This window comes from Emys orbicularis, chromosome 3, assembly GCF_028017835.1.
Source record: "Emys orbicularis isolate rEmyOrb1 chromosome 3, rEmyOrb1.hap1, whole genome shotgun sequence".
In the NCBI taxonomy this organism is placed as follows: Eukaryota; Metazoa; Chordata; order Testudines; family Emydidae; genus Emys; species Emys orbicularis.
This window is the reverse complement of record NC_088685.1, coordinates 188,673,581-188,694,569: the sequence shown is the minus strand read 5'-3', so window position 1 is coordinate 188,694,569 and position 20,989 is coordinate 188,673,581. Positions and strand designations below refer to the sequence as shown.

The window sequence follows — 20,989 nt, the reverse complement described above, 5'->3', positions numbered from 1 at the left end:
GTGATGGAGAATAATAAAGATAAATTCAGTTTCCAGAAGTAGATTTTTATTCCACACCCATGCAAACATACCTATGTAATACTGAGGTAAACTTCATACATGCAGGGGAAAGTATCTTTAAAGGGGATGGAAGAGGGAATTCATAAGCACATACCCCAAGGAGGCTCTCACAGCTGGGTGTAAGTGCAGCTGTCATGTTTAATCTCCCATGGGGTGGAATGCCTTGGGTATTGCTGTGGCCCCAGAAGATACATGGAATTGGCAGGTAGGGATGAGGGGAAGGGGAGTGTAGGGAGGTCCTTGTGATTCTCTCTCCCAGCCTCCCTACAGTGATTTCTCCCCACAGACCAAGGAAATCCACCACCTTCTGTGTACTCCAGGCAGCAGCATGTTTGCTGCATGGAGCTGGCATGCTCATCTGGGCAGTCGCGCTGCAAATCCGTGGATATCCGTTTTATATCATTTTTGTGGATCACGGATCGGATGTGGATACAAATTTTGTTTCTGAGCAGGGCTCTAGCTATGTGAGCTCTCCACACTGAGCAAACAGGAAGAGCAATTTCAAAACTCCATGGGGCCTTAAAAGGGGAGGAGCACATATCTGTGTACCTGGCTGCAGGGCAGTGGAGTTCAAAACAGTGATCAGAGCAGTCACGGTGGGCATTGTGGGATACCTCCTGGGGGCCACTTAGGGTGACGTAAGCAATGCAGTATCTACTGCGTCATTCTACCCAGGTTGCCCTAAGTTCTCGTCGGCGTAGCAGGAAAGTTAAAGCAGCGGGAGGAGTATTGCAGTGTGTACACCTCCATAGTTAGGTCAATGTAAGCTGCCTAATGTTGGCTTAACTTTGTAGTGTAGAGAAGCCCTTAAATCTTAATCCAATAGTTCTTAGAGAGCCGTGGCTTAAGGCATAAGTAAATATTACTCTAAAGTTTTATTGTGAACAGAGTAATTCAGACATTTAGCTTCAGCTGTTATTTCAGCAGTAGTGCAGCAAGGAAGCAGTTTCTAAATAACAATAATTAATAAACATATATATGGTATTAGTGAGACCAGTACTCAAATAATGAGTACTGTTCTGGTGTCAGCATTTTAAAAAGGATGTGGAAAAATTGGAGAGGGTGGAGAAAATGTCTTACAGTGAGAGACTTTTAGAGTTTACAATCTATTTAGTGTATCAAAAAGAAGATTCAGAGGTGACTTGATTGCAGTGTATAAGGACCTTCACATGGAGAAAATACCAGGTACTAAAGGGCTCTTTAATCTAGCAGAGAAAGAGATAACAAGAACCAATGTCTGGAAGCTGAAACCAGACATATTCAAATAAAAAATTAGGCACATTTTTAATAGTGTGTGACTAACCATTGTTGAAAACTAACAAGGGAAGTGGTGGATTCTCCATCACTCAATGTCTTCAAATCCAGATTAGATGCCTTCTGGAATTTATGCTTTAATCAAACACAAATTGTTATGCTCAGTACAGGGGTATCTTAGTGAAATTTAATGGCCTCTGGTATCCAGCAGTTCAGACAAAAAGATCAAATCATCCCTTCTGGCCTTTATGAATCTAAATGCTACTTTTATTAGTGAACAAAATATATATCCATAATAATGCCAAACAGAATGCTATAATCCCTCCACCCCCACCCCAAAAGCTTAATCCTATCCTATCCTATGAAGAGAGAGAAAATGATGGTTACTGTGCCAGAGGAAGCCCCAGATTTCATCAAGAGGGTTTGTATTTGTAGTCAGTAATATTTTAGCATGGTCTTAGAGCTATTGTTCACTTGTAGTCCCAAAAAACATAATTGTTGCCTTTTTAAAATTTGGTCAGCTTCTGATCTACAGGACCTGTTTTTAGACCTAAATCTTTGGTACAGTAAATGATTGGTATAATTGATGTACTTTGTTTCTGTGAAACCTGTTAAGCAAGTTGAGTATAGTGAGTATGGCCAGTTTCAATATGTGCATTTTGCCTTTGGGTTATGGTGATCACCTAGACCCTGATCCTGCAAACACTTGAGCATGTGCATAGCTTTCCTCGTGTGATTAGTTCCACTGAAGTCAAATTATGTGTGGACATAGTGTTTGCAGGATCTGAGCCCATGTGAAAGGACAGGTTGCTATGTTTCTTGCACACTTGCCACTTCATCGCTTTATGTGAAGGACTGCAAATCAAACAATGTTGTGTAGATCCCTTATTTTCCTTCTGATAACAGTTGTGATTTTCCTTTCTTTGAATAAATTCTCCTTGTTCATCCTCTCCCACACCACAGCAACCTATCCAGACAAAAATTGAAATAGCTGTGTTTGTTTATAGAGCTAAACTGTTATGTTTTCTTGGGTGGTGAATGTGACAATTTTCAGTGCCAATGAAAATGAGACTGATATCCGTAACTACCGCCAAACATAATGCAGGCTAGCAATGTACCAGTTTCGTTACACACCTCAATTAATGCACTTTTGTCCCTGATCTGCTGCACCATTGCTAATCTAGTTATGAAACCCTGTTCAGCAGAGACTGTTAACTATGCCAAATTGTGATTATATGATGAGGATGAATCCACAGTGGTGATTGGACTAATAACAAAAATATCATGGGCAGTGGCGGATTACTGCACAGGCCTAGGGCCCCCAGCAAATTTGGGGCCCCTGGAAAAATCTACCCCCACCACGGCTCCGGGGCTGGAGGAGCTCTCGCTTCCCGCCATGGCCCTTGGGCTGGAGGAGCTTCTCTGGTCTCGGAGCTGCAGCGGGGAGTGGTGATGGAAAGGAGTGAGTGGGATCATGGGGGAAGTGGTGGAATGGGGCGGGGCCATGGGCAGAACGGGGGCAGGGCTGCAGGGAAAGGGTGGAATGGGTTGGGGCTATGGGGAAGGGGTGGAACAGGGGTAGGGCTGCAGGTGGAAGGGGTGGGGCAGGGCCACAGTTCTGGTGCCAGGTTCCTCTCACTTGCTCTGGTCCAGGGCCCCAGGAGACTTTAATCCACCTCTGATCATGGGCATCACACACAAACAGGTGATTCCAGAGCTGTAAGGACATGCGCAGCCAAAGGAATGAGACAGTCACCTAATAAATAAAAACATTTATGTCAGCCGAAGGATTCCGATGAAATTAAGCTCAATTCAAAGAAATAAATACAGTTTTAAAACAAAAATCTCAGGCAAAACCTGTAAAATGGAAAAAACCCTAGAGAACTAATAAAATTAAACATAAACTCATCTAAACATTATGGCCAAGATTTCCCAAACTGGATGCCTAAAGTAAGGTCCTAAATCTGTAGTTAACTATCTAAAAGTTGACCTGATTTTTAAAAGTGCTAAGCAACCAGCAGTTCCCATTGATTTCATTAGGATTTGTGGGTGCTCAGTACTTCTGAAAACAAGGTTCTTCTTCGAGTGATTGCTCATGTGAATTCCACAATAGGTGTGCATGTTCGCCACGTGCACCGGTGCTGGAAGTTTTTCCCATAGCAGTACCAGTAGGGCAGCGCCCCAGCAACCCCTGGAGTGGCGCCTCTATGGTGTGGTATAAGGGGTGCTGCGTGCTCCCCCCACCCTCAGTACCTTCACTGGTGGCAAGAAGGAACTTTGGAACTGCTCTGCTCCAGCTCTGCTGTAGCTTTCCCTGTTCAGACTTCGTTTATTTCGTAGTTAGTTAGTACCTGTAGTTAAAAAAAAAAAAAAAAAAAAAAAGTAGTATAGTTAGAATAGATATGTACACCTGTACCCCCGGGCTTTAAGTCGTGCAACACTTGTAAAAGGCCTATGCCCGTGAGTGATCCGCACACTGATTGTTTACGCTATCTGGTGGAAACCCACCCCAGCAACCGCTGGAAAATTTGCAGATCTTTTAAGCCTCGGACCAAGAAGGAGAGGGACATACGGCTCTGAGCCCTATTGATGGAGTCGGCCCTGACCCCGTCACCGCTGCACTGCTCCGAGTCAGCACTGAGCACCGCGGCATCGGTGCGCGGCGACCCAACGGTGCTTTCCACCAGTCGGCACTGCTCCCCGTCCACGGGACACTCTAAAAAGACGAAGAAGAGGTCTTCTCCATTAAGGCACCAGGGCAAGGCTGGGGACAAGACTAGACCCGTGTTGGGCAGCTCTCGATCCCCATTGACCTCGCGGCCTCTGACTCAGGTCAAGCCGAGTAGCCCAGCCCACTCCGAGCCAACCTCCCCGGATGCCAGTGGCCCCATTCAGGTGCCCTCCATGCCGGAGGCCCTGCAGGTGGCTCGAGACGTAATGTCTCTACCGGTACCGGTTGCACTGACACCAGCGGCTCCCTGGTCCAGAGGCAAGCCGGCACTCGGATCTCCACAGTCTCTGCCTGGACGGTACCACTCACGGTCGAGGGAAGGTTCCCGACGCTGCTCTCCGCACAGTGACCATCCCGCTCGCAGCCCGCAGGTTGGCTGGCTGGGTGCCGAGCAGCAGGGTTTCCAGGGAGCACAGACCTCGTGATCAGAGCGTGCCCTGCCGGGACCGGGACAGACGGCACTGGAGGTCTCTGACTCCGAGAAGCTATCGTAGCCCCAACGCCGCTCTCGGTCCTTGTCCCGGTCACTCCCACCACTCCCGCAGCCCCAGGCGTAGATCGCCAGCAACCAGCCGTCGCGGATCCGCCTGTCGGAGCCGTTCGCAGAGCAGCCATTACAGACAGTACTCCCGGTCCTCCACGCCGGGATCATGATCTCGAGCTTGGCACCGCTTGTGACACTGTCACTCGTCCCCATCCCGGGATAGCGGTAGATCGTATGCCAGCCCAGCCTCCAGACAGTCAGTGAGCCAGGCGGGTCAGGCGGGGCAGTCTGCTCCGACAGTGCCACAGCAGGTGCAGTGGCACCGGGCTCCCTGGCCAGCGCCCTGGTACCAATGGGCCCCGTGGGCCCCGACACAGCCCCCGGTTGTGGCTCGCTCGGTGGCCGGAGCCTCGAAAAGACCATTGGCCTCCCTCAGCCACCCATGAAGGGGGTCAGTGGAGCGCTTCTCCTCAGTTCCGCGCTCAGAAGGGGATCAAGTGTTGGGACCTGTGGCTCTGGTGGGGACGTAGAGTACCACACCCCCATTCTCATCCTCCCCCGATGAGGCAATCATGGCATCTCCTCCTGTCCCTCAGGAGGACACAAAGCTCACCAAGAACTTTTGAAAAGGGTGGCATTAAGCCTCAACCTACAAGCTGAGGAGGTGGAGGAACTCTCGGACTCCCTCTTCGATGTCCTCTCGGCTACAGTGCCAGCCAGGGTGGCTCTCCCCCTCCACGAAGGGGTGGGAAAGATCTCGAATGCCCAGTGGCAGACCCCGGCTTCCTTGCCCCCCATCTCTAAGAAGGCAGAACGAAAATATTTTGTGCCCGCTAAGGGACACGAGTATCTATATACCCACCCCACCCCCAACTCTCTAGTGGTTGAGGCGGTCAACCATAAGGAGCGTCAGGGCCAACCCGCTCCTACCCCTACGAATAAGGACTCGAGGAGACTAGACTTGTTCGGTAGAAAGTTTTATTCTTCCTTGAGCCTCCAACTGAGGGTGGCGAACCACCAAGCCCTGCTGGACAGGTATGACTTTAACTTGTGGGGCTCAATGCCAAAGTTTGTGGACTCCTTCCAGGAGCGTGATAAGAAGGAGTTTAAGGCTCTGGTTGAGGAGGGCACAGCTGCTGCCAGAGCAGCCCTTCAGGCAGCCTCGGACACTGCGGACACGGGTGCAAGATCTATGGCTTCTGCAGTGTCCATAAGAAGAGCGCTGTGGCTCCTGTTATCTGGGTTGTCCAGCGAGGCACAGAGCTCCTTGCAGGACCTCCCATTTGACGGCAAGGCCCTGTTCGCGGAACAAACAGACGTGAAGTTACACGGTCTCAAGGACTCCCGCACAACATTAAAGACTCTTGGTCTCTATGTCCCGGCCCCAGCCAGGACCAAGTTCAAGCCGCAGCAAGCCCCCAGTCAGGCCACCCACTCCAGATACGAGCCCCCTTCTAAAAAATCAAGGGACTATAAAAAGTGCTCACAACGGCAGTCTTGGCCTGCACCCCAGCCTGGGCCCTCCAAGGGCAAGCAGGCAGGTAAGCGCCAGTTTTGATGGGACACCCGGGGACGACTTACCAGTTTGTACCAGAGATCCACCCGACCTTCCCTTCTCCAACCGCCTATGTACTTTCCTCCCAGAGTGGTTGCTGCTGACCTCAGACCAATGGGTCCTCAACACAGTCTCCCAGGGCTATACCCTCCAGTTTCTTTCTACCCCACCCACCCACCCTCCCTCCGCGTCCCTCTTCAGGGACCCCTCTCACGCGAGCTTACTCGAGCAAGAGGTGGGGCGGCTCCTTCACTTAGGGGCAGTGGAGGTGGTGCCGGCAGAGTTCAGATACAAGGGGTTCTACTCCCACTATTTCCTTATACCGAAGGCAAAAGGGTTCTACTCCCACTATTTCCTTATACCGAAGGCCCATCCTGGACCTGCAAGGCCTGAACCAGTACATGGTAAAGCTCAAGTTTTGCATGGTCTCTCTGGCCTCCATCATCCCCTCCCTGGATCCCAGAGACTGGTACGCCACCCTCGATCTCTAGGACACGTACTTCCACATTCATATATTCGAGGGCCACAGGCATTTCCTCCACTTCACAGTAGGACAGGAACACTTCACCGTCCTCCTGTTTGGCCTCTCAATGGCACCCAAAGTCTAGATGTGAGACGGGCTCTGGCTTTTTACCTGGAACGTACAAAACCGTTCAGGAAGTCTTCGCAACTGTTCATCTCCACGGCCGAGCGCATGAAAGGTCGGCCGATCTCCACTCAGCGGCTCTCCAACTGGATCACTTCATGTGTCCGTACTTGTTACGACCTGGTGGGAGTTCCCCCTCCGCCAATTGTGAGGGCGCACTCGACTACGGTGCAAGTCTCGTTGGCTGCCTTTCTGGCTCACGTCCCTATTCAGGACATTTATAGGGCCGCCACATGGTCGTCGGTCCACACGTTCACCTCGCATTATGCGATCGTCTCCCAAACTAGGGAGGACACCGGGTTCGGTAGGGCGGTGCTCCGTCCTGAGTGTCTGTGAACTCCTACCCACCTCCAACAGATATAAGTTGGAATCACCTATTGTGAAATGCACATGAGCAATCACTCGAAGAAGAAAAGACAGTTACCTTTTCCGTAACTGGTGTTCTTCGAGATGTGTTGCTCATGTCCATTCCACATCCTGCCCTCCTTCCCCGCTGTCGGAGTTGTCTGGCAAGAAGGAACTGAGGATGGGGGGAGCGCGCAGAGCCCCTTATACCGCGCCATAGCGGCGCCACTCCAGGGGTTGCTAGGAGTGCTCCCCTACGGGTACTCCTAAAGGAAAAACTTCCGGCACCGGTGCACATGGCGAGCACGCACACCTATTGTGGAATGGACATGAGCAACACATCTCTGTAACATCAGTTACGGAAAAGGTAACTGTCTTTTGCTAACTATGGATTTAGAAGTACTTCTGAAAATAAGGTTGCCTAACTTTTTAGGCACCCAGGTTTTTTAATCTTTAATCATGGGCCATGCTCATTGCAAAGCTCTGATTATACACTGGGCTTGAAAAATCTATCATTGCCTACTAACCTGAGGTCAAATCCTTCTACGATGGTAAGAAAGACCTATGATCCATGCAATTTGAAGGAATAAAACATTTGTGCACAGTTTGTTGTATGTGGTATTTAATTGCAACATATTGCTAATCAAATTTCTTTTGTATAAATTTTAAATGAAATTTAACATACTACAAGGGCTGGTTGAATATCAAAAATATTTTCTGAATATACTACTTGATTAATTTCACTTGTTTGTATTGAATAATGTATTCACAGAATAGTATATGGCCAGCTTTAGAGCTGGTCAGATAATACAAAAAAGTATCTGTCGATTTTATTTGACAAATACTTGTGAAATTTGTCAACTAATGTCTGAGTCAAGTCCTGCTTAAGCAGACCTGCTTACTACATATCTTTCTTTCTTTCTATTCCTCCTTTTCTTCCTTGTTTTTTCTCTCATTTTTGTCTTTTCTGTAATATTACGGTGTATCACTTCCTGCATTGTCTTCAGTGTCTCAGAGACCAATATAAAAGATGGGGGTGGAGGAGCGCACAATCTCCAAAGGCAACATCTAGGAGACAAGCCAACTTCCCCTCACCTGTCCCTGGACCCCGTTTGGGGGCTTAAGTGTCTGATTACATTTGAAGGCCCTCTCCTCTGCTCCCCATTTCCTTTGGAAAAAGAAGTCTCTCTGTTCCTTCCTTTCACTGTAGTCTTCTGGCTATTAGTGTGTCTGGGGGCTGGTCTACACTGGGGGGGAAAATCGATCTAAGATACGCAACTTCAGCTACGCTATTTGCGTAGCTGAAGTCGAAGTATCTTAGTTCGACTTACCTGACCGTCCTCACGGCGGCAAGTCGACGGCCGCGGCTCCCCCATCGATTCCGCTTACTCCTGCCTAGGTGGAGTACGGGCATCTATTTGGGGATCGATTTATCACGTCTAGACGAGACGCGATAAATCGATCCCCAATAGATCGATTACTACCCGCCGATCCGGCAGGTAGTGTAGATGTGACCTGGGAGTGCTTTACTTTGCCCCACTTCCAAGCCTCCTGGCTGCTGTGAAGGGAAGAGGCACATATCTGTGTTGCTTTACTGCTCCCTTAGCCTCAGGTTTTGAATCATCCTCCCCGGTAAAAAGTTCCATTGCCTGCTTCTACTTCTGTTCAGAGCTTTCTCTAGCAACTGCAGAGTGAGATTGACTTAATTCGTCATTGACCACTACATTTTGGTTAGCAGCAATAAAACTGACAGGACTCTTGACAGTCTTCATTTAGCTACAGCCTGGCAAAATCCTTAGCAACAGTAGAGGCACCTGAGTTCTGGACATCACTGCACTGATTTACACTTAGGTCATATTTAGAAAGTTTCTTCACAACCATAAAGGCTAGAGCTTTTTAAAAAATTTTAATGAACACTTAGAATCTGCACAAGTTGATGGCTGGCCAAGCAAAGTTTCCTAATCACCCCAAAGCGAATGGGCTTTTTTGAGTCCTGATTATAAATCTATATAGTTCTGTAATCAGACTGGCTTGCTTACTATCTAGCTACCAAAAGTAGTAGAAATTGTGGGGCTTCCTTGGCTTACCTCTCCTATTTTAATGACTTTTTTCTTTTAACTTTTTGTGGTATAGAAATTTCTTCACTTCATCTATTCACAGTATATTAAATTTAGTACTATTTATGGTTTTAGTAAACTTTTTTTTCTTTTCAGTAGGTCATCCTGTCCTCATTACTTAACCTCAGTACTTAAGCAGAATCATGGCCGGTCTCTAAAAGGTAATTATGGCATTAATATTCTGTATGTTTTGCCCTCCCACAATGCTATTCATATTCAGAATAAATTGCAGTCTGAAATGTGCAGATGGACTTTTGTCAAAGTGTACAAAGACTCTTTCAGAAAAGTCAGTTAATAGAGTGCTCCTTAGTTGTCCTAGTGTGTCTTTGGTTTAAACTGATTTTGTTCTTTTAGTAAATCCATCACAAGAGCTTTTTTTAAAAAAAAGTTTACACTTTGTACTTTGGTGTAATTACACCAATGTATGCAATGTCATAGAATGATATGGGCATATGCTGCACTTCTATGAAACAAGGATGTCATGGTGTAAGTAAATCCAGAGTAGCCTGGTTAACACTGCCATTCCACCTCATAAATGCTCTGTGCAGGACATCCTGCTTTATGGCTAGTCTTAGGGCCTTGTCCTGCAAAGCTTTGTGTATTAAAATCCGCTTGTCTGTTCTCTTTGTTTTCTATTCTCTATGACAGAGGGAGAAAAATTCTTCTCTGGTATAGCCCTGAGTCTGGTTATTTATGTTGTAAGGTACAGGAGTATCTGAAGATTTATGCCTAAAGTCATGATGATTAATGTGATAGCCAGAAGAACCCTATGATTGCACCATGGGCCAGCACATCTCTCTGCAATGTCAAAAAATGTTAGCTTTTTACCTTTCAGAGGAGAAAAACTGCATTTGGATAAATCCTGGATCAATCCCACAAGGCAGAGGTGCAGGATTACAATTTCCTATGGTCTACTCATGAGATCCATAAAATACTATGGGATCCAGATGTGAGTCTCGCAGTTATGCAAAGGAGGAAATATAGCATGTCTGTCTTTCGCCATCCTGGTGCTGAGAAGGGGTTCCACTCGAGAAGCGAATCCTCCTTCATGGCCTTCTGTGCTCCAACAGCCAGTAAGGGCAGAGGATGATTTATAATAAAAACATGTGATGGTCCCCCTGGCAGTCTGAAGAGTACAGGGCTCTGTTAATGACGTGACAGATGATAAAGATTCCCTTCTCGAGACGCGCCATTTATCTCTGCACCACTCCTTAACACGGGCTGTCCTTCTTTCAAAGGTCCCTTCCCTTCTCCTTTATTTTATTTTCAAGGGAAATTTCATTTGCCTTCAGATGAAGCAAATTCTAACAAGAAGCTGATTTTTCTGACTGCCTTTACTGTGCAATATCTGGGGGGGGGGATTGCCCCCCACCCTTTTTTAAAGGGAGGATTGTGCATCAGTCTTCATTGACAAGTGGGTGTCAACCATGGTGAACACGTGTGACACTTACTACATTTTCAAGCCAGCCTCAAGGGCATAGGAGGATACCATCCCTTTTATTCAAGAAAAAGTTTACTCCACTGTCTTGTTCTTTGTTTCCATTGGTACCATAGAACCTGTCACCAGATCAAATAGGTTTTGATGTATTTATTGGCTCTAGATAGAGCTGTTGACATCTTAATATGTAACACTCTCCCATATTCAGGTTATAGCTCTGTTTTCCCAACCGAATTAGTAATAAAATAAATATTAGATCACATAACCTTCCTTACAGTTAATGGCTCTTATAATATAGATACACCTTTAAATCATCCCCCAAAAAGGGTAATGGAGAGAGATTGGAAGGGCCTGAATCAGCACACTGTTAAGGATTAACAATATGTTTAGCTGCTGTTAGGGCTCAACAGTGTAATACAATATTTTTCATTTCCCATGAGGACATAAAAAAATGTTGCCTCACAACCCTTGTTTAAGCATAGTTATTTTTGTAGAGCAGATAGCACCTATAAGACACTTCAAAATGTAGTCATCTTTCTGTGTGATTTATGGCTGTTGTGAGAACTTCACTCATTAGTGGCTCGAAGGCTGAAAAGATATAAGCTGTACTGCTACTGAAAGCTAATGGAAATTCATTTTAAGTTGTGTATTTGGATCTGAAAATTCTCTGTTCAAGTCCTAGCAGAGTCCCGAATCTTCCTGTTGATATACTCAGTTACTGATCTGAACCACATTGTCTTGACTCTAGTACATCTTAATGTGTGTCCACCTGACACAGTATGTACGCCAAGTATGCAGTGCACTTCAATAGCCCTGTCATTTATAGAAGACTCTCTTTGATGCTGAAGTGAAGTATTTTATCATCCCTAAAATACATTATGATTTGTTCTGCAGTGGTAGCTCTAATAAAGTCACACTCTCATCCTCAGTATATAACATGTTAATTTTTGGTCATACAACAGTCATGTATGTTTGGGATTCTTTGCCACATGGACAAAAAAGAAATGTCACTTAACTATAAGTGCATATTATGCCTTTCTGGTAGCCATTTCCTCATCCCAGCTGGTTCTATCTAATCTGTCCATCTAGGTTTTGACGACTGCAGTATAACAAGGGTTTAGGATCTTGCAGTAGCCCTATCCTGTAGACTTTCTGATGTTCAACCAGGAAAAAATTAGCCATTAGGGCAATCCAGCTTTCACATTCAAAGGTAGTGTTATTGTTATATGTAAATGGTACATCTTTCACCTTAGTTTATCTCCATCTAAGGCCAAGCATAATTTTGGCACTTCATTTCTCCTTAAATAGGAAAAGCGGCCTCTGATTTCAAAACATCGTATTCTATACAGTGGTTCCAGAAATATACTAAAACCACCATATACCGAGTACCTGAACTAGGATTCTTACAGAGCCTGTTGTATATGGTTGAATTCAGGGCTTGCCTGATCAATAAAAAGGCATATTCCACCAGAGGTTTAGTGTCCTGAGCAAGAAGGAAATGTGTCTGTAGAGGATCTCTGCTGATAGCAGTTTTGGAGGGGGGAGAGGTGTCAAGTGACTTATCCTGGATCTTGAACTGACTGGCTGCCAAGAAAATATGTTGGTTCACATTTTTTTTTTTTTTTTTTTTTTAAGCCATATAGGAATAACCTTACGCGCTCTTCTCAAATTCCAGTATGAGGCACAACTGACTTAATAGAACCTAAGCAGGAATTTAGTGATGTAGCAGACAGGCAGATTAAATAATCAATTTCTTCAGCTGTATGTGGGGCTTTAGGCAAATGAAATGGGAGGTTAGTTTTAATTTTCAGCCACAGACCACCAGAAAAGTTAGTCAGGACTTTTGAGGATTGTTCAGCAGGCAGCATTAAATTTCATTCATCCAAACCAGGTTTTTGGTTGTCCCATGATGCTGGACTTAGGATGTTTCCTGGCCTGTTTGCTGAACAGCTGTTGAGCCTTTTCTGCACACTTTCCCTAGGGAATAAAGGATAGACATGTTTGTTCTAAGTATCCCAAGGGTTGCTGTAGAATAGAATTCTGTATCTCACTCTTTTTTTAAATGACTGTGCTGATGTGCCCCATACAAGTTTGGGATTGCTAGTAAGAGACGATGAGTAACTGTTGATGGGGAGATGATGTATTTTGGGTCGGGGGAGGAGGGGAATGTGACCCTGTGTCAAATGCATCACCTCTGATTTTAGTCATTCCAATTGATATACCAAGGGTATCAAGAATTCGTATCAGTTCTAATTGAATTTCTGCATATCGTACAACAGTTCAGAAAATCCTCTCTGTTAGAGGCAAGCCATTAGTGTTCCCTGGGTCTTAGGAGGCAGCTGTTGTTGAGACTGAAGACTTCTTTTAGTGTGTTCTTTTGCCATGGTTCTGGGGAAGCATAAATTTGGGAAAGTATATTCCAGCAAGAGAGAACAAGCCAAAATACATTAGTGGTGATCTGAAGAGCTGTTTACAAGGCAAAAGAAAGAACTGCAACTCATGAGTTCTGCGTTGGGGTACTGAGACGCAGAAACCATGCTTGCAGGTAGTTCTGTCTTGAATTAATGTTTATAACTCCTTGACATTTAACAAAGTGGTGTTTCTATACCAACATCATATGCTTTAGAAAATGTCTGTGGCAGCAAGTGATAATTCTGAACATTTCACTTCCTGATCAAGATAATGGAGCAAAATAATGGTTCACAACTTTTTTTGTCAGTTGGTTACATAAGATCTGTAAATTCAGTGGTGGTGTTGCTGCCAACATCATTTTGGAAAGGAAAAGAATAAAAATCTCATGAGCAGTAGGGCAGACTGTAAAGGATTTTGTTTTAGCATTCTCCCATTTTAACAGTGAAAAATGTATATATTCTATAGTTAGCACTGAAAACAGAAGCTCAGTCTCCCCCCTTCCTGAAATAGTATCAAGCTGGCTTTTCACGGCCTTCTGTGAAGTGAATTCTAAGAAAAGCTTTGTAAATGCATAGACATCCTAGTAATTATCCAAATTGCTATACATGATCCCAAATGTGACTTTGTTCTTCCTAAAAATTAAGCTGAATTCATCACTGGTCAAGGAGAAATTTGACCCAATGTGATTGTTTTTCCTGACGGCAATACTAATTAATTATTATTATTATTATTAAATGAATAGCTATCATCCTTAGACATGGGAGCTATATATTTACATTTCAAGAGGAAAATAAACAAAGAGCCATATGAGCTGCTGTGTACCACCAGTTTAAACTTCAACAGATGCTTAACAGGGGAAAACTCTGAATAGCCAGCTTCTCTTCTCTTCCCTCACCCTGTTCAGCAGGATTGCAGGGTGCTGGTAGCCTGTTCTCCCCCATAAAGGTTCCTTTCCCAGGCATTGCCCCGGATTCAGTCCACCACTCCCCATACATGCTTACTCCCACTGTGTTTTCCCTCTGTGAGACAACTACGCTACTTCATAGGGGGTTCCCACCTTTGAAACACCTTGTTCCCTCATACCATAAACAGGTGCTTTCCTTTTGTCTGACCCGTGCACCATACGTGAGAAATGTGTGTCTGATTCTGTTATGCTGCTGAAAAAAGATCAGGGAGAGAATGTCTGTAAGGCCCATTTATTGCTTTCCTCTGCTTAAAATACATTTAAGATGCCCTGAAATAGCGTAGAATAGGACAGACAGACAGAAACCTTTTCCACTAAATATTTGCAAGGCATATTTTTGGACAAGTGTGGTGTAAATAAAGAGCAAGATGAGAAAATAGACATAATTTAGTTTGATTTTTATTTTTAGATAGAGTAGTCCTGAGTAGGTGGATCACCATCAGGAAAAGGTGTGCTCAGTAGCTCTAGTGAGAACATAACAATAGCTCTTTCATTGTGAGCAGAGAGCTAATTGCTAACCCAGCTGATTCTGATTCCAGTTAGTAACTTTAGTTGTTTTACAGTACTGTCCAGTGTTGTTGTTGGGCTCTTCAAGAAACTGATGATTTCATCCTGCTGTATAGAATTTCTACAGCTACATGTGTCATTTTGAGTAAAAGCAATGCTGTTTATCTAATTATTTTTAGGTCTTCAATTGCCCATTTATTATTTATACTTTCATGCTCCCTAGATTGAAGAGTTCTATAATTTTTTCCTTTTGTTTCTCTGCTTGGCTGTTGTTCCATTTGACATGTGGGTAATGTGATGGATATTGCAAGGAAAGCTCTTTGTATTGCAGTAATATAAAGATGCTACTCATCCATGTTGAATCTCAGTGCTGTATTTAACTAATGCACCAATTCTACAAACATGTAGTTTGTAGAATAAGTTCCAAGGCTGCTTAAGGCAGATCTTTGTTGTGGCAGATGGCTAATCCTTTTCTTTGTATTGTTATGAATAGCAAATATTCATAGATAAATATAACATTGCAGCCTGATCATACATATACAAAACTGCCTAATGTGATGCTACTCTTCCTTGACTTCAGCTCTGGTAATGTACATTAGAAATGTTCATATCACCACTAAAATACACTGTGATTTGTTCTGCAATGGTAGTTCTAATCAAGTCACATTCACTCATGCTCCTAAGCTAATTTTTAAGCATACAGCAGTCATGCCTGTTTGGGATTCTTTGACACATGATTCCAATTTATTGTGTGTCCAACTATAAATGCATATTATTGTTGCTGTTACTTTTTAGCAGGATTCCTTGTTCACCACCCCACCCCAAAATGAAACCTAACTTTTTGCTTCCTCTCTTTTACAGAATCTGATATTGATGCTGCTACTGCAATGATGCTGTTAAATACTTCCATTGAACAAGGGATTTTAGACTGTAAGCATAAACAGTTTTATGCATTGTTTTTTCCTTTACTGAAACCTAAAAAAATTATAGCTGAAAATTTCAGAAGTGAGGTATGCTCTAGCTCAGTGTTTCTCAACCTTTTTAATAGCAGTGACTGGCTTGCTGCCTTCCTACACTGTATCAGGGAGATCTCAGGGACTGGTGCCGGTCCACGGACCCGTTGTTGAGAAACTCTGTGGCTAGCTTATAAATGGTAGGGAGGCAGTAGGGTGGCCATCCTGCATATTCAGCCCCTTCTGCCAACATTCCCCAGTTTTACAGGGACCCCATTTCGGCTTTCTCCTGTTAGTCTGGTTGCCTTCTGCCACTCCATAGTTGGAGACACTATACTTCTAGCCCACGTCTCTACCACTACTATTCGTATTCAGGATTTGCTGAATATCAAGATCTTCTAGTATTCAGTGTTCATTAAATGATGGATCCATCACACCTTATGTAAACTAAATACTCAGTTTAAAAATCTTACCTTTGCACATCAGTCTGACAGACTGGGATTGCAGATTTTAGTTTGAGCTATTTTGCTTACTTATACATCTTTGCTTTCAATAGGTGAGAAGGCCCAACCTCTCAAGATGCCCAAGAAGAGGAGTTATGGCAGTGCATTTAATCATCACAGTTCCATAAACCTGCAAGAAAATCATTCTGCAGCCACTAATATTGATCCAAAGGAGGATCACAATTACAGTGCTAGCAGCATGGCTTCACAATGTTGTGCATCTAGGTCCAGCATGTCTTCCTTGTCCTCTGTTGATGAGGTGTATGAATTTATCTCCAAGACCAGCCATGCAGGAAGCGATGGCAGTGAAGGTTTTCATAGTGAAGTGGATACGGACATTGACTATGAAGATGACCCTCTTGGAGACAGTGGCTATGCATCACAACCTTGTGTAGATACCTCTGACAAAAGTCAGCCTAGCAAGAAAGCTCTCAAGGAGTTATGTCAAGAAATTGATGAGGAGCTGAAAGAGGCAGCTGGGTCTCTGCTCCACCTGGCTGGAATCAGCACATGCTTGGGTTCCCTAATAAGTACTGCAAAGACCCAAAGTCAAAAGCAGAGGAAAAAATAGTAATGCTTGTTAGTGTGAATATATACATATATTTTTTTTAAGTGTGGCAATACTCTTCTACTTTTACCCTTCATAAGGAAGATCAAAGCCATAAGAGGACTTGTTTTTTTATTTTTTTGATGCTAATTATAGTTTGGCCTTTTATTTTCAAATCATTGCTTAGAAAATGTTTTATTTAACATAACTGTATACTTTTTGATGACCAGTGATTGAATATTTGACCATTTACAGGGGGATGCATAGGTTCAGATGCATGTGTGAAATTTACCCCTGTGCAGGCCTACTCCACATATTTCACCCTAGGTGAGGGGACACAATTTCCCCATCTCCCTCCCCAAGACACAAATAACTTTCACTGGTATAGCAAACAGTAAGAAGCTGCCACTGCACATGTGCCACTTACCATTTTCCCCAACTATGGAATACACAGTAGCTGTTAGCTAAAGGTTTTTGCTGTTTTTGTTTTGTTTTTCATGTGTAAAAAATACTTGTTAACAAATACACAGTTCATGCTGTCTCAGTCCACAAATGAAGTGGAGATTCTAGATGGCTAAATTGTAAATGACTGCTGGAAAGAACTTTGGGTCATGTTTAAGAAAAGCATAATATAATAGTTTCCTTTAAGATTAGGAAAACTGAGTTAATTACATTAATTTCTAAATACACTTTGTGTGTTTTAATATCGGCTACCGTAACTTTGGTCTAAGTCTACTGATTACTGTGCTTCTGCTTCATGCTGTATGTACCATTTTAGCTTCCTTTGAACTACAGTGTATGTCCAATAGCATGGCATTCTTAGGGCATACACTGTGACTCATGGTGGTCTCTTCATATTTGGGGGTGAAGCTCCTTAAAATTCATCACCTTTGCAATAATAATCTTTATAACCCAAACATCTTGCGGACAAGAATGTTATAGTAATCGAGTGTAATGGATTTTTTTAAAAAGCTCAATGTTGACTGCTTAACTCTTAATGTAGATGGTGGCAATTTTTTTAGTATTTTGTGCAAAAGAAATGGGTACACAGACATGTTAGAATAAGTTTAACAGTACTGTAAGTATAAGAATGCCTTAAGTATGTTTCAGCATAGTATAAAACTTAAGAGGTCATTTTGCCTGTGTTTGAGAGGCAGTGTGATGTGCCATGAATCTGTTTAGCTCATACGTTAAGCTGCTGCTTTCAATAAATGTTGGGCAAGATGGCTTAGAATTAGAATCAAATACTGTATACCCATATATGAAACCGTGTCCAGTGTTTGGTTGTTCAGAACAATGCTGGATTCAACAAAAAGAAATGAAGCTAAACTGTTACTAATGGGATAATGTTTTTCTGGCCACTTGGATACAAAGCTCTTAGAGTTCGGTGTTTTCTTATTTGTCAGTTTCTCCATGTATCCTGCCCGTATAATTATCCTTTCCAGTTTAAGTATTCATACAGCCATGCTGCTGAAGGCCTACTGTTCTAAGGTTCTGCTCCAGTGCTTGTTGAAGATAATGGAGATACTCCCATTGACTTAATGGGCTTTGGATCAGGCCCCAAGATATTCAAGCATCTACATAGCGTTTCTTTGGTATTTAAATCCAGTGGCTTTAAGAGGGCTCAACTTTAAGTTTGAAGCATAAAAGTAAAAAGAAAAAAAAGAAATCTGTCTCTCTGGCACTGTGACTGTGCACACACACACCTGTCCACCTATACTGAGGAAAAAATGGTATACAAATGTGCTCCATTTTGCATCATATTTGCATCTTTCTTAGATGTCTCGAGCAGTGAATTAGCTGACCATATCTGTTATTGAACAGATAATGGGTGAAATTAATTATCTCACAATTGAAAAACAAACAAATGAAAAACCCCATTAATTTTAATTACAAACATGGGATTTCTTAACACTGAGATGTACATGTTGATGCTTGACATTTCTTTCACTAGTGTTTGCCAATATACTTTTTAATAGTTTGATACAAAACATGTTCAGTATAGCAATGTAAAAGTAATTATTATTATAGCAATATAAAAATGATTCAACTATGGAGAAGCATCATTAATATCACTTTGAAATTCATTTAAGTTTTGTATATCTCAATTGTTTTAAATTCAGCACTATGGAATAAGTGTTGTATTAAGCTCCAGATAAAGTCAATCACAGCCTTTCTGTTAACCTTAAAGGAAGGAAGGTGGATCACTCCCTAAATTTTCCAGTATTTGAATTTGTATTCATACTCATTTTCTCGCAGTTTGCCTTGGTAAGAATGTTAACCTGCTCAAATCTTATCCTTCATTTCCCAACAGAATCAATGTTTTCAAAATAAAGATTCCATACTAAATAGGGGCCTGATTGTACCACTTTTACACTGGAATCAGTTGTGCTACTCAGCATGAGTGAGGGTGTCAGAATTGGAAGATAGATATATAATGCATTTTAGTCTCCATATGCAAAGACAGAGCAATAAAATCATTCTGTAATTAACAAAAAGTTAAGGGTGCAATTTGCACCTTTCACATAAAACCTAAATGAATGAACTGAGAGAGATGGGGGATTGGAATCCTCCCTTCTGAGCAAGCGGTAGTAGGGCACAGGACACTTGTACAACTGCTTTGCACCCATTGCTACAGTCAGTGCTGCACTCCCAACCAAGTGTAAAGGCAGATGGATCTTTACTTTACTCACCCACTGACCGCATTCCTGCATGTCCCTGTATTAATCTCAGTGCTCTGTTCCAGCAGACAGAAGGGCTGTGGTGTCCTCCTGCAATCTCTTGCTTCTCAGATCTCAACACCTCCTGCTGCAGAGAATGTGAATGTCATCCTATTCTGTTGTGGATTACCCTTCTTTTATATTCACCTCAGATAGTTTCATATCCTTTCACTTACACACCTTGGGGTCTGAGTTAGACCATGGTGTATATAGTATAAATTGAAGGGTGTTTTAACTGCTTTTTCAGTGACATTATATAAAGAGTTATACCAAATGGTATATTTTAGCAGCTGTTAAAAGGGTAGGGAAAGTGTTAATGTCACTTGCAATTCTTAATTAAAATGAAGAAGTGTATGAGACCTGTTTACCAGGGAGGCTATCCTATTAAATACTGATGTGAATACTATAAAAAGCTGAATCAGTCTTTCAAATTCCAGTACTAAATTATTGCTTCTGTGAAAATCACAGCAAATGTTTTAAAATCCAACTTTAAAAATGGAAGTTGCAAGTCATTCAACTTCTTTGTTAGGCTAAAAAGTGAAAGCTTTGGTTAAAGCAAAGCATTCATACATGTTAATAATGGTGTAGTCAAAATATTTATTGAAAGAAAAAGTAGAGTATTTTAAATGTTGCACCTGCCATTATCTTAAAGCACATTCTTCACATCTGCCAGTGCCATTATCAAGACTGTTTTATAAATGTACATTTCTTCAAACTAAGTGCATAATTTAAAGTATTATGTTGCCATCATATAGTGATATAAGACATTTTATAATTGCCAATTCATTGTAACTATTATTTATTTAAAAGTGAAATTGTAAGAATGCTTTCTGATCAAAGCAACTGGAGTTGTTTTAAAATACTCTCTTTAGCTTGTTTTCTAATGTAGCATAAGAAATGTCTTGGGTTTATTTAGAATAACTCTGCCAGTAGATGACCAATCCTAACCCACCCCCACAGCCCTAGTTCAGTCCTTTACCCATTTTAAAGACAATTTACAGAAGTTTAGTTTTTTGTATTCTAACCTCTGTTAATTAAAATGTTTATAAAGTTTATTTTTACCAAAGAGATGCAATTCAATATAAAACATTGCAGAATAAACTTTGTTTTATAACATTTATGACTGTTCATTTTCTGCACATTTTTCATGCATGTGATTGAAGGGGCTTATATACAAATAAACAGCATTAAGAATGGGAAGCAGCCCAGTATTATCTATTTTTCCACAGAGATACAGGGCCTGGTCTCATGAGGGGCTGAGTGCCCTTGACTCCCATTCAAGTCACTGCCTCACAAGATTGGCCCATTTAAAAAAAATCTTTGTAATTCAGTCTAGGTCTCTGTTTAATTATGAAAGTCACTCTCATATGGAATAAGTTGTACCACAAGTGAACTCTGTCAAAACATCCACTGTCTGTCTAACTTTTCCTTGATAATTGGACCAATTCTGAACTATAGATGAAAATGACATGACGCCAACATCTTGAGCCCCACCCCCTCTATTTTTTTCTAAGTTCATAAAATGGAAGAATCCACTCCTGGGGAGAAATCCTGGCCCAATTGAAGATGATGAGAATATTGCTATTTGACTTTGAGACCAGAATTTCACCCCTAAATTCTGGAATTTAAGACTATTTTGAGGTCACTGGTCACTGCAATTTCTGAGTATCACTTCATCCCTTTCCCTTCTCTACTGCTATGCCTTGCTCATGAGGTGTATGTTTTGCTTTTATACACAAGGTATTTGTTTCAA

The 20,989-nt window shown here is 42.6% G+C and overlaps 1 protein-coding gene across 1 annotated transcript in view; it reads left to right on the top strand.

Moving 5' to 3' along the window:
• The window catches only part of FOXN2 (forkhead box N2), a 67,821-nt gene extending 51,281 nt beyond the window's left edge, over positions 1 to 16,540 (top strand). The window contains exons 3-5 of the mRNA XM_065401996.1: positions 9,289 to 9,353; positions 15,375 to 15,443; positions 16,023 to 16,540. Coding sequence (XP_065258068.1) covers positions 9,289 to 9,353; positions 15,375 to 15,443; positions 16,023 to 16,540 — 652 coding nt within the window. The remainder of the gene's footprint in view (positions 1 to 9,288; positions 9,354 to 15,374; positions 15,444 to 16,022) is intronic.
• The last annotated feature ends 4,449 nt before the right edge of the window (positions 16,541 to 20,989 follow it).